The sequence below is a fragment of the Typopeltis vanoorti genome, chromosome 8 (assembly GCF_054136105.1).
Source record: "Typopeltis vanoorti isolate ZY-2024b chromosome 8, IOZ_Tvanoo_1.0, whole genome shotgun sequence".
Classification (NCBI taxonomy): Eukaryota; Metazoa; Arthropoda; class Arachnida; order Uropygi; family Thelyphonidae; genus Typopeltis; species Typopeltis vanoorti.
The window spans coordinates 128,170,129-128,185,107 of NC_143556.1; the positions used below are offsets into that span (position 1 = coordinate 128,170,129).

The 14,979-nt window shown below is 33.1% G+C and overlaps 1 protein-coding gene across 4 annotated transcripts in view; it reads right to left on the reverse strand.

Moving 5' to 3' along the window:
* The window catches only part of LOC150104343 (ralBP1-associated Eps domain-containing protein 1-like), a 485,081-nt gene that overhangs the window by 25,349 nt on the left and 444,753 nt on the right, over positions 1–14,979 (reverse strand). For all 4 annotated transcript variants that reach the window (XM_090396932.1, XM_090396933.1, XM_090396930.1 and 1 more), the window contains one exon: positions 1,489–1,628. In XM_090396932.1, coding sequence (XP_090253058.1) covers positions 1,489–1,628 — 140 coding nt within the window. The remainder of the gene's footprint in view (positions 1–1,488; positions 1,629–14,979) is intronic.

A 14,979-nucleotide genomic window follows, 5' to 3' on the forward strand; every position in this document is an offset into this window, starting at 1 on the left:
TTAAAGATATTAAATTAACTGTTTATGTAAATGACATTATCCCCCTATTATATAACCAGGCTGCAAGTGATTAGCATATCCTCTCTCCAGCCAAAAGGCTGCAGGACTGAATCCTGCTGTGGGCATGGACATTTGTGATTGTCTTTGGAAATACTAGTGATGGTGGCAGATGGCATTGGTGTAGTTGGTGGAGACAGAGTTGTAGAGTAGGTGTCCTCCCTCGATGAGTCCTTGGACTCCTTGGAGGTGTCAAGTAGTAATAATAATATATGTGTACAAGTCTAGAATAACTGAACTAAATAAATGCTGCAACAAATTTGTTATAAATCAACAATAACAAGGGAAAAACAACAACTATGAAACTAGATAGGAGCACTAGACACATCAGTTGCAATGGAGAACCTATAGAACAGCAAAGTAGCATCAGACTCCTTCCCTCATTTCTTGGAAACCTAAAGTGGCTTGAAAAATTTCATGTTTGGTCTCTAAAGTACGGTTTTCAGATACAAAAACAAATATAAATAAGATGTTCTAGAGAATAGGGGTGGACGGAATAAAAGAGGAAGAGGAGAAGTAGGTTCGGTGTTTGCAGACACACAGTAAAGGGATGCTGGGCAGTTGCTGTGCTTGTATTAACAGATGCAACTGAAAGTATGTTATGAATGGACTATAGTTTTACAAAACCTTTCGTGGGTGGAAACAACATAAAAGGCACAATTTTTAGTTAAGATGGCAAATTAAATATGGAAATAAATAGAATAAACACTTCTAGTATGGTAGGGAGCCAGATGAATAGATTTATATGAAATAAGAGAGAAAGTAGTCAAAACATTAAACTAGCAGTATAGAAGCATGTCGAAACCAATTTTAACCTTGCATATCTCAGTTAGGTTAGAAATAAATCAGATGATCGAAGACCAGAGACAATAGATATGACAAATATGAGAAAATATTAATGAAATGAACAGATAGCATCAATGGCAGTATCATATTAAAAATGAAGTTATTATGAAGGCACTTAACATTATTAGCATTCAAGAATGTGTGAACTGAGCTAATCTGAGATGGTATTGTTATTTAACACAGAATAGGAGAGAAAAAGTTAGCAAATTGGGTATTTGATGCAAGATGGCAGAATGGAGCCCCAAACTAAATCCAAGATGTGATGAGCTGGAGTCCTGTCAAATAAAAAATTAATTTGGAGGAAAATTGTTGAGATGAAGCTAGTAATAATGCAAACTTAATCATGCAGCACTATTATAGTATCCTATACATCCCTTAAGGGTGCATATCAGAATTTGGTAACCACATGCCAGTTAATATTCATACATATATTACATCTTAATCTAATACCAATACATAACAAATAGTATGATATTCAAGTTTATCCATGTACTTTTAATTTCTTCCATTAAAATTAAAAAAAAAAATAAAAATAAAAACAACAAAGTATATTTGTGATATACCACATATGCAAAAAATACGCACACAATAGAAGTAGCAGTTAGGGCTAATGGCGGTGCTGATAAATGCCGTCTTCTATCTGTTAATGCCTCCTCAGGCTGGCTAATATCAACCAAAAGTGCGGTACTATCATCTGTTGCAGCAGATGGAGTTGAACCAGAAGGCTATTAAAAAAATGTTTTATCCCCTTAAATATAAACATAATTAAAAAAAAAAAGATTAAAACAAAAAAAGCAGTATTTTTTTTTACATGTAATCAATTATAAAATGACAGGTGTGATGTAATAAAATTTAAAATATATCAAAAATTTTTAGAACCATAAGATTTTTTTTTACTGTTTTTTTTTCTGAAACCAAAACATGATACTACAAAAATTACAAATATGACCTGCTTCAAAAATTATGTTTAGAATTCTCTCTGTATTAACCAACAAAAAAAAAGTATATTTTCAAAAATCATTATACCATTCACAATTCTGAAGCAGTCATGTTCAATATATGTATATTGTGATATCACTAGACTGCTAAGGCAATGCAATACTTATTGTCATCACTACACATCATAGGGTGCATATCATGCTCACCCTGAAACTTATTACAATATTGAAGGTTTTTCCACTTGGTTATACTATAAATTACTCTTATTGTCATCACTACACATCACAGTGTGCATTTCACTTGGTTATACTATAAATTAAAGATGACAAGAAATTATATTCTTGGTTTAATGTTTTATCAAAGTGTAAGCAAACAAAGTTTGCCCATGAAGTAACTTCACCACCAAGCAACTCGTATATAGATGCTAATGACTTCAACATCACTTGCCTTAGTATCCCCACAATGCTGGGTCTGACTTCCACTGATGAGACCTCAATAAAGGTCAAAAACAGTCTTGGTAGTGACCCTTCCCATAATGCATAGCATTATACATGTCCGTTAGGATATGTGCTTTGCATTATGGGATACTAAGGCAAGTGTCATGAAGTCATTAGCCTCTATGTTACCCAGTCATGAAGTTATTGTATCCCACACTTTATAGAACTGAGCTTGGCAATGCAAAGAATAGGCGATTCATGCTGAAGGGGAGAAAGAAATAAAGGATGTACGAATTGGTCACCAACATGCGAAATCACATGCTTATATGTAAATTTTCCAACTGTTGTACAAGCAAAATAGTTACCACTTTAAGAACTAGAATTTTGATAAAAGAAAAGCTAATTTTCCGATGTATAATAATAAATACTCATCCCACGAAATGCATTGATTACCTTATTATCGAAATGGATTCTCCTTTTTCTGGCATGCGCAGAAGTGTCGAAGGGTCTCGCATCTGTGGGCGTACAGTACTTCACGTGTAAACTTCGTTTGCACACACTTGGATAAACCAAGTTTAATTATATATAGATTATATAGTGTAACCAAGTGGAACATTTTTCAGCATTTACTGCTAATCCAGAGTATTTTAGTAATTAGGTGTAATTAGTAACATCAAGAGTCCTACATTCACCAAAACCTCCACATCACCCCATGAAAAATCAGGCATCGATGAGATTCATTGCTCTTGTGGCATTTGTTATGTAGGTCAGACAGGAAGGTTGGGAGAGATTTGCATGTCTGAACATGTAAAAGATGTCGAAAAAAGAAGAGAGCATAAATCAGGCCTGGCATTCCACACAACTACTACTGACCACCGAGTACTCTGGCAACAAACAAAAATGTCAATATATTGATAATAACTGTTTCACAAGAAAATTTAAAGAAGCCTCACAAATGTTTAGGATCCCTACACAATGCAATAAAAATCAAGGCTTAATTTACATCAAGTACGATCTGCTTTCATCAAAAATTTAATTGCCACAGACCTAGGATATAGCACACGTGATACCACAGAATGTGATAGTAATAACTAGCAATGTTCCAACACACATACAGTAACGAATTTATCATTCGTATTCTGGTTTATCAATTATATTTAACAGTTGTGAAGATATCAAAAACATCTAATAGGTGTAATTAATTATTAATAAGCTTTTGTTATGTAAAACTTTTATGTACCACTACCTCTGATGATGCAAGTCTTACGACACAAGAAACTTGTCAGGGTTTAATTGTTCATTTTTAATAAACTCCTTATTTATATTACAATGTGGACTCAATACCGAAAACTTCCCACAGAACTGTTTAACAACAGAAACCTACATGTATATCTTTAATTTATACTTATTACAATATCTGCACCACACACAATCTGAAGTAATGCATTACTTTCACTCACCACACTCATTACTTTAGTGCACATATCATTCATCCTATTTCATCAAGATTTGCAAGTGGTAATCTTCAATTGGCATTCCTGTAAACTCATATTACTTTAAATCACTCACTGCTGACATATTTCCAAAATGCCATGAACAGCTTAGGTAACAAAATTTGCACAGTAATCGAAACCAAAACTGAGTTATAACATTAAATAATAATCTCTTTATCTCTACATGTGAATGTCTTCATAATCACTGGAATAATCTATCATGTTGTCCTCATAATTCTCAAATACATCTCTCCCATTTCAGCCACTTTTGATGTCATTCATTGGTCCATTATAATTTAAATCTTCTGCAACACAGCTTCACCAAATGAATACAAAAAATTATTGACCTAGAAGACTGAGAGAATAGTATCTCCACCAGTGGCGGCCTGTACATAAGCACTGCGACACTGCAGCACCCCCAAGGAAAAACTTAAATTTTGTTTGTGTTTATAAATAATAACAATGTTTACAACATTATATAAATGCAGTACAACATATTAAAGGTTACAGCTTATGTTTTGACATTGATTGAATAGTTAATAATTCGAATTGTTCAATTAACGCTTTAGATTACGAAACAAATGCACTGCAATCTAACGAAGATATTCGTTTGTGCTTGTCATTGCACGTTACGTCATTCCCACACTGCTCAAATGGCAGTGTATCTTTAGTATGCTTATGTGCCATATTTCTGTGAGATATGAAACGTTTTATTATTGGTGCGTGTGCGTGGTAAACTATTTTTTGTAAATCTTATTTTATTTTGTTAAAATAACATATAATTATTTATTATAGATACAAGGCTGAATTATGATGAATGTCACTGTTGAAAATATGAAAAGAATTATATTTTTTCAATTATGCAAAACAAATGCTTGTGATCTAATGCCGATATTCGTTTGCGCTTGTCATTGCACATTACATCATTCCCACACTGCTCAAACGGCAGTGTATCTTCAGTATGCTTACACGCCTTATTTCTGTGAGATATGATATGTTTATTATTGGTGTGTGTGTACGTGGCAAACTATTTTTTGTAAATCTTATTTTATTTTGTTAAAATAACATATAATTATTTATTTATTACAGATACAAGGCTGAATTATGATGAGTGTCACTGTTGAAAACATGAAAATAATTATATTTTTTCAATTATCGTTACACGAAACAAATGCACTGCGATCTAACAGCAATATTCTTTTGCGCTTGTCGTTGCACGTTATGTCAAGATACACTGCTGTTTAGGCAGTGTATCTTATGCCTACGCTCATTATTTCTGTGAGATATGAAATGTTTATTATTGGCTCTTGTTCATGGTGAACTATTTTTTGTAAATCTTATTTTATTTTGTTAAAATAACATATAATTATTTATTTATTACAGATACAAGGCTGAATTATGATGAGTGTCACTGTTGAAAACATGAAAATAATTATATTTTTTCAATTATCGTTACACGAAACAAATGCACTGCGATCTAACAGCAATATTCGTTTGCGCTTGTCGTTGCACGTTATGTCAAGATACACTGCTGTTTAGGCAGTGTATCTTATGCCTACGCTCATTATTTCTGTGAGATATGAAATGTTTATTATTGGCTCTTGTTCATGGTGAACTATTTTTTGTAAATCTTATTTTATTTTGTTAAAATAACATAATTACTTATTTATTATAGATACAAGGCTGAATTATGATGAGTGTCACTGTTGAAAATATGAAAAGAATTATATTTTTTCAGTTATCATTACACAAAACAAATACACTGCGATCTAAAGCCAATATTCGTTTGCGCTTGTCATTGCCATTGATACGAAACTTTTATTATTGGTGTTTATTTTTGGTGAGGATGAAATATTTTTAATAAAGCAATTTTTAATATGTAAATTTATTTATTAATAAATTCATTACTGATTAGGAAAAAAAAGTTTTTTTTTTTTTTGTATATGCAGCACCCCACTTAAAATTTTCACCAGCCACCATTTTCACCAATCACCACATTCCAAATCAGCAGGCCAAAGACTCACATCCCAATATGGTGGTATCTAAGGGTACAAGGTGATGACTTAACTGCAATGTCTGTGGCTTCATTTCCCACAATTCTTACAAGGCATGAAATCCAACACAGGTGGATGTAAGAGATGTTGGATCCAAGAGAGTTACTGGGATATGTGGTATTCCAGAATTTTGAATACCTGTAAAGGACTTAATGAATCCGTGTAAATAATGCATCTTTGGTGGCATTTCATCTTTATAAAAGTTATATGGCAGGCAGCTCTGCAGTGTAGCAAAACTGCTGCATTCAGGGGGATCTGATTAAATAGTGTGCTGCTTGTGAAGATAGCAGCAGATATTATACACCAATTTTGAATCACCCATGTAGATTGGGAGGAATGTTTCCTTAACTTGCAAAAAAAGCTGCGTGATGAAACTATATCAAGATGATAGTATATTTGGATGCACTAGTGTAATATTGTCTATAGTAATATCTAGAGCTTTAATTAGTTATTTAATATGTAGCCTAAAGAGGCACATGGCACTTGTCATCTAAGTTTACACAACACAGACAAAAAAACTTGTGCACATGGGATGATATGGCAAGGAGTTTATTTTGGCTGCATACTACAAAGACAGTTGTTGTTGTCTTAATGAGACGTATTGGTTAATATACTTCAAAGTAAAGCCTAGAAACAGGTGATGTTTGGAGGGTTCCAGTGGTGATTCTAATTGCCTGATGGTGGATAGAATCAAACTACTTCTTGGGCAAAAGCATAGAAACGCATTCCATAGTCAAGTCTTTGAGTGACTAAGAGCTCAGGAAAGACCGAGCAAAGAACATTAGTCTGCACCCCAGGAGGCCTCTGCAGTTCAGTTGGTTTAAGATGAGCTCTTTGGTGTGATGTTCACTATGACTCTTCAGTACATGGAATCCGGAAAAGTTGCCCCCAGCACATTTCACCCTCTGTAGATAATGAGTAAGCTACAAAAATGTAAATAATACATCTAATTTTTTAATAATTCTAATTTATTTTGTTTTAATAGAATAAATTCACATTATTATTGTTTAAAACTCGAAGTTGTATGCAATGCCTCTAAGGTAATCGATTACATTATGATTTTGAAAATCTTGGACTATTCTTTTGATTCTAGCAGAAATTGCAGCATACTTCTTGTTTCTTTGATTGCCTGAATTACCGGAAATTAGTTGTGTAATTTCGAGATTGTGCAGCCCTTGTTGTTTCTTTAAAGAATCAATGAATCGGTAAATATTTGGGAATAAAGTAGCACAAGTTTCCTTAAATCCCCTGTGCCACCCCTCCACACCATTGTTGGTACGTTGCTGATCATTCAGTGTTCGTGTGTAAACATTCCACAATTCGATGGCAAAAATGGGTAATTGCTGGCCTCTCCGTTGTCTTCTTCTAATATATGTATCTTCAAAGTAGTTTGCAATCACCATAGCTTCAATGGGGAAGTCATCAGCTTCCGGTATTTACAATACCAGGAAATTCTTGTTGGAAGGCTTGCTTGCCACTTTATTCGAAATCTGTCATAAGTCGCTGGGGTTGGAGATTTTTAACTTCTTGACGTATGTGGCATGAGTTTTGTTTGGCAGAAGCACATAGACCACTGGAATAACTGCATTGAATTGAACTACATGAATTGTACAAAGCTGTTGGAAATGCTTGGGTACTGTGCTAAAAGTTGCATCAGAAAACCACTCCTGACTACGTGCTAATAACTGAAAATTGTTACTTGTGGAAAAAATAAGCATGCGGCCTGGGAGCAGTTCGTCCTGAGAATCATAAATCAAAAACTGTTGTACATTGCCATCGATAATAATTTCTTGATAATTTTGTGGAATTACTATGTCCTGGAGATTGCTTGGTAAAGCAGGAGTACCATTGTTGCATCGAACATGATGAATGGTTCGTTCAAGTGAATCCTTTTTAGGAAGTAATGCTGTGACATTGGCACGAGCCTCTGCAATTACTGATGCAACAATTTGCTGTGGCCGTCCGTTCGTAGTTATTGCATGTTGCCGTATTTGACCAATCAACTGCAATGCTTCCGACCTTGCAGCTTGAGCTGCATGGTTATGTTTAGTTACGACTTTCACAACTGGACCTTCCAAACCCTCTGTCCAAACATGCCCTTTGCAGGTGGAATGTTTTTCACCAACCCAGATTCCATGTCGTTCATCTACAGTTCTCTTTGAAAACACGTAAATGTGGTTGTCATCATCTACCAATTTTCTTTTGCCTCTTATTGATGGAACACTTTTTGCCATTGTACACACACAGGATTAATCAATCAAAATGCGAAAATAATATGCAGATACCGCACAGCCTGTGACACTCAGCTTGTTCACGCGATGCACCGCCAATAATAGTAAACGGGCACTGTCCACTGTTCCCCCCAACGTCCGTCACTAACCACATGACTATCGCTCTCGTGGTCGAGTATGTATTCTTTCCATTGTGAAAGGATTAACAGTTCCAGGTGATACTTTCACAATGGAAAGAGAACCGAACCCTGAAGACATACAAAAGGGGAGAAATTAGTTTAAAAGCTACATGACAAATTTGTACACAAATGTAATTTTAAAAATTTGTTCAGAAAAGTTAGAGTTATCGGAAGTTCGGTTCGAGTAATCGAGAGAGTTTAACATTGAATCTCCACTAAAGGGGCTGGGACTTCATTAAAAATTTGAGTTATCGAGAGTTGACTGTATTTACATTTTTGTAACCTACTCATTATCTACAGGGGCGATTTTTCCGTAAACCTCAGTACACATCCCACAGCTGATCTATATGATGTAGAATTTTTCTTCTTCTTCTTTTAAATACGAGTAGCAAGAACTTTTTCGAATGGATTATCGTTGGTCAGGATGAAGACTTGTTTGTGACAAAAGTACATAGAAATGGACTTATGTTGAGAAAACTTGAATCTACCTGCAAGAAGCCAGGGGAAAAAAAAAGTGGGTAATGGCTTGCTGAAATCATCTTTCTATGATCCTGATACTGCAATAATGACAAAAGATGGTAAAGTTAATTTACTGTGCAAATAAGGCATACATAAACTGACCTTCATGGGACTTTCTCCTTTTGCAGAACAGAGTTATTCCCACTTAAATCTGAAAGATTTCGTTAGACAAAAAGTTTCTGGTGAAAAGAAAGTGATTTCTTAGAAGTAGGATGACCACATAATTTATCATCTAAACCAGGACATTTTTGAGAGTGAAGGGAACAGGGCTAAAAATAATTAAAATTACATAATATTTTTAAATCTTTATTTACTGACCACGATGTTGGTTTCATTATATTGGTGGACCTATAAAATAGTTCTATTAAAAAGCTATTTTCAAAAATAAAATTCTTTCTAAAGAAAATAAAAACAATACAGCAATTCCTCAATTAACATGCCTGCGATTAATGCGTGATTTTTTTTCTATACCCAAATTCAATTAGTGCGCCTATATACTGTACATCTTAAAAATAAATATTACAAATTTTAAAAATTTTCTATATATAAATTTTTACAGCTATTTTAAAAAATCACTCACCAGGATGAAATAATTTAGTTACTGATTTAAAACATTTTACAAAGTTAATTTTTAATGGCATACAGTACTACAGTATTTCAATGTACACTATGTTCCAAATTTACCATCAAAATTTATGTCGTCTGCTAATTACATAGCATTTTGATGATCATATCTCGTGCCTCCTTTGCAATTGTTTTCCTTACTTTTTTAGTTTAAAGTATTTTCCCAACCTTTAATGAGTAAAAGAATTAGTAAGCAAAAAAGTGGAAGTGTGAAAATGATTCGAAAAGTAATCTCACTGGAAGAAAAACATAAAATAATAAAGAAAAATGAACAAGGTAAGTCCAGAGCAAAGATAGGACAAGAACACAAAAATGGGTGATTCAACTATGTGAGCAATTTTAAGCAAAGCTGCTGAATACAAAGAGAAAGGTAAGGTTGCTTCAAGTTCATAATGCATGCAGACCACTTGAAATTATGATTGAATTAGAGATACTTCTTTCTACATGGATCGAAGATTGTAACGAAAAATGGATCCTGCTAATCACTGACCTTATTAAATTAAAAGCATTAAGTCTCTTTGCAACCTTGGAAGAAAGAACTATCAATGATGGAAAAGAAGAATTACACGCTCGTGTAATTCTGCTGGATGGTTTGAGTGTTTCATAAAGAGAAATAGCCTACATAATATTCTAATCACAGGCAAAGCTGCAAGTGCAGATAAGGAGGTGGCCACAAATTATTCAGAGATTTTGAAGAAAATTGTGGAAGAAGGGGCCTTTTTTAAGAAGTGAATGCCTTCCAAGACTTTTCTGGCCAAATCAGAGAAATCTTAGTCTGGTTATAAAGTCGAATGAAATTACTGCTAGCAATACGTGAGCCGTTTGTAAGCACATTCTTCCACATTGTGCAAATGATTTTAGAGGCTTTTCAAATGAATCTAAATTAATTAAATCTCATTCTGAGAAATCCAGCGATTCTAACCTGCTAAATTTAGATGCACAACGGGAAGATCCTTAAGAATATGAAGAAAATTTAATCACTGACAAGCCCAAAGAGATCTCAAAAAAACAATTTGAAAATATTTTTCATACAATAGATGTTTTTAAGCAGCAATGCTTAGAGGCTGACCCCGATTAATTAAGGGAGAAGCAGTAAAATTTGCAGTAGTAAAAGAGGCAATAGGGCCATACTGTCAGTTGTATGGAAAAAAAAAAAGAAACAATGCCCGTCAAACTACATTAGCTCAATTCTTTGTTAAGTAGAATAATAAATTTATATTCTAAACATGTTTTATTGTCTTTCAGTTTCATGGTTTTCCTTTGACTAGGCCCTGAGATATACCCTAATTCTTTTATAAAAAAATTAAGGGTCGAAAAAGAAATTTGAGGAACGAATTATACTTTTTCCCATAGGTTATTATATTCGATTAGTGCGTTTTCGATTAATGCACCTGTTTTAAAGAATGCATTAGGTGCATTAATCAAGGGATTGCTGTATATGTCTGTGTGAGCTTCTGTAGTTCAGTTGGTTTAAGATGAGCCCTTTGGTTGGAAAGACCTGTGTTTGAATCTCGTCTATGACATGAAGAACCTTTATCAGATGTTTTCAATCAAATGGTGAGTTAACCTGTGTCATACAGAGGCAGAGGTTTTTCTTTGCTAGAAACCCTTTTGGGTGGAAAGACCCGTATTCAAATCTTGTCTATGACGTGATGGTGAATTAGCCTGTTTTATACTTAGGTGGTGGGTTTTTTACTCCCAGAAATTTGTTTTTTTGCCTCTCAAAACAGGCAAACTGGCCAGAAGAACACACCCAATATATAGACATAGAACACTACAGGAATAAGAATTAACTACCCTATTCTTCCAGATTTGATTTCAAACACCTGCCACAATAAAGTGTGGATCTACATGCAAGTGTAAATCAGGAAGGATGTCTGTGTGCATTAGAGCAAAAAAAACTATTATACTGGTTATCTAAACATTAAAAATAAACAGAATAATTGTTATTGGGTAAATATTCACATACTTTAATCAGTTTATTGGACATATCTATCTCTAAAATCATGTCGCTAGCATTTTTCTGAAAAACGTTTTTTTCTGCCAGTACCATCTTATTGGTTGGCGATTTCTTCAATTTGAAATTTTTGACACTTTCAATTAACTCTTTTCTGCAGACCATAACATTTTTAATCGAGAAAATACTCTGCTGTCTACAAGTGCTGAGGTACCCGGTAAGCTCAGAGCAAATTCTACTAAATGGAGAATATTCTTAATTTAAAAAAAAAAACATTTTTTTTTTTTTTGTATTGAAATGTGTAAATATTTCACAGTCCAAATATTTTCACAGGTATTATATTTTTACCTTTGTTCAGAGTATTTTTCTTCAACAAGCATTTTTACAAACTTGTCAAATAAATTATTTCTATTTATGAATGTTTTGAATGTTCAATAGCATCAATTTAGATGCTATAAAATCACAATCCTCAATTTTATTCCCCTCTAGTACAGATTATAAATTTATCCAATTAAAAATAGAAGCACCATCAAAAGATTCTTCTCACAAGCCAAGATATTCCAAGTGTAATTATAAAATTACAAAATTAAATCTCACATTTGAGCTCTCATCATTTAGTTTGCTCAGGTCTTCCCTTGCTTTTTGTAGAAACAAATTTCAATTCGCTAAAAGCTTCTAAAGCTGAAGTTCTTTGTCACTCCATTCACTGAATATTTTAATTAAAGATTTCCAACTGATATTGAACAAAATGTACCCAAAATTGAGGTCTTTTTTTTTAAAGTTCAGTATTATTTATTAAAAAATTCAAAGATTTCTAAAATCAGATTGATGATGGGCAACAATAAAATGCTTGTAATGTCCTGATGAAGTATTTTTTTGAATTTGACATCAGCTTAGCCACAAAAATTTTGTAAATTTTGACAACTACAGCTTCTATTTCAGCTGGTAGAATATCACGGCTTGTTTAGATGCAAATTACGAATTATGTATTCACCACAACCAATTAAGTACATTTCTGTTTCATAAGTTTCTTAATTTAGTAAGAACATTACCACAACACTGTTCTCCACTAAAATCTGTACTCATGTTATCACTGCAGAAACAAATAATTTTATCTTCATTGTTGAACTTTTAACTGAATCTACAATAGCATTCACAATAGTCAGATGTTTCACTTTCAAAATCTTTTCTATGAACTAACAAACTGGATGAAAAAGTCAAACTATTACTGCAATTAACCTAACTAATTTTCTAATGGAAATGTCTGATGACACACGTATAAAACTAACACCATTTAACTGTTTGCAAATTTCTTCTGTTAATGGAGACAACACATTAATGGTTATTGCTTCACTTTTTGTATGTGCACAAGAAAACTTGAAATTGAAATTTTGTGTTATTAATTTAGAAGAGGTGTTCCAGAACTTTTTGGTCAGAGACCCAATAAGAAAATATTCAGTAATAATAAAAATCCCCAAAGCAATTAGCTTCAAGTTAATATATTTTATAAACAATTTTTTTTAGAAAATGTATTCAATTGTAATTTGCAACACATATTAAAAAAATTTAATAATCATTAAAACTTACATGTATAATATGAAGGATGAGTTGATGTGCTTTTAGAAGAGAGGAAATATTTGATTTGTGATTTGTTAGTTGTAATCTTAGATCTCCATTATTTCCGAGATCTAATCAATTTTAACTAATCTGATTAATTAAAATGTTCTTTCATTTTTTTAAGGTTTCATAGTATTATTACTAAATGTTTTCTCACATAAAAGACAATTTGGTTTTGTTTCATTAGCAGGAGAAGGAACAAACCCAAAATTTAAATATTCTACTGAATATTGCTAACACTTTTTTTTTTTTTTGTATCAGACATGATCATTAGGGTTTTTTTTGTAAGAAATTATTTCAACACAACTTGAACTCTTGTTAAAATAATTATTTTAATAATAAACTATTATAACAAAATGAATAATTCACTCCCAAATGCTCCATCCATCTGTTCATTGGATATCAACAGATACTGTATAGTTACTGAGATGCTTGGTGATCGGCTACACTAGTCCTCATCATGTGTTTCTGTTGTATGCTTTTCTGGAGACCTCAACTCGCTGAAGATCAGTCACTCTAGACACACCACCCATCCATCCATCTCAATGACAGTCTACCCTTTCCTCTTTTTCCAGGAGTTTTACCTTCTATTACTGTTCTGAGAAATCCTCTTTCCTTCCTATCAATGTCCAAAGTATTTCAACTTTCTTATGTCAGTATCTTTAAGTAGCCTTAAAGTTCTAATGATCCATTTTAGCACCCATACATTTGTCCACCTTTCAGTATACGATATATGAAACCACCTTACAATATTTCTAAGATAAAAACATTCTACTTTATTTATTTCAATGTTCACAAGAGTAATGAAATTTATATGTGAAGATAAAAGAAATGACATCTATTTTGAAATCAATCTTAGCAATACATTTATTTATTACTGGCAATATTTGCCATCTGTTATTCTTCCAATCAACCATCTTTCATTCTTGCAATGAACAAGGAACTTTATTCAGTGTTTTATTTCACTAAAAGTGGTACAAAAAAATTTGTGCTATTTTCAAATGCTTGGGCAGAAAAGAATTACATTTTTATATAGAAAAAAACACAATGGTTTCAAATGACATTTATATTTCAATGAACTTTTACACTTGGAAGGATGCCAAATCACACTAACCAATTTTTACATGGAACATTTTGAAAAACATGCCTTTAATACAGCCATTCCTCAATCTTCTATCTGACTAAGAAACATTAATGATGTATTCTCAATTTGGCCACACACTCCAGAGACATTACGTTCTATTTCCACTTCAAGAGACAATGCCCGAGATTAAAGTTTAGAAAAATAAAATAAATGGTATCTTTTTTCTAGATACTTTAATCACACATTTTCCAAAAAGTACACTTATTTCTCATTTTACAGAAACCCGCTCACATAGATACATTCACAAACTCGCTCTTCATCTGCCCCTCCCAACAGTATATTATTACAAAACTCTTGTTTACTGAACCAGTAACTTTTGTTCCAATTAGAATTCTCTCAGTGAAACTTACCTTTATATGTTGCAATCATTTAATCACAGCAATGAAAAAAACAAAATACTTGCCCCTTCCTCCTTTCTGCAGCCCTCCAATTATATAGATCACAGTAATGCTATTACTATTCTCTATATCCAGGGCAACTCAGAAAAAAAAAAAAAAAATTTAAAGAAATGTAACCTCTGTACCTTTCAAACTCTCATACGAAGCTGGCTGCTCCTTATCACTACTTTTAAAGACCAACTTCTACTCTCAGTTGCAGGTATACAAGGTCCCTTGTTCTGGCAACCTGTATTGTGAACAAACTGCAAGATCTGCTAATATCTGTCTTGAATGTAAGAAATATATCTATAGCCATAATTATGATCAGTCAGGTCTACCAGACTGTCTTGGATGCCCTACACAGAAACGAACAGCGGAAAAAAAAAACTATTATGCTTCACAACAAACATGAAAAACTAAAATAACCAATAAAAATTCAGTAAATATGATTGCACAAAACTTTCCAAGATATGGGAAACAATAATTCTTACTGAAGCAGTAGTGC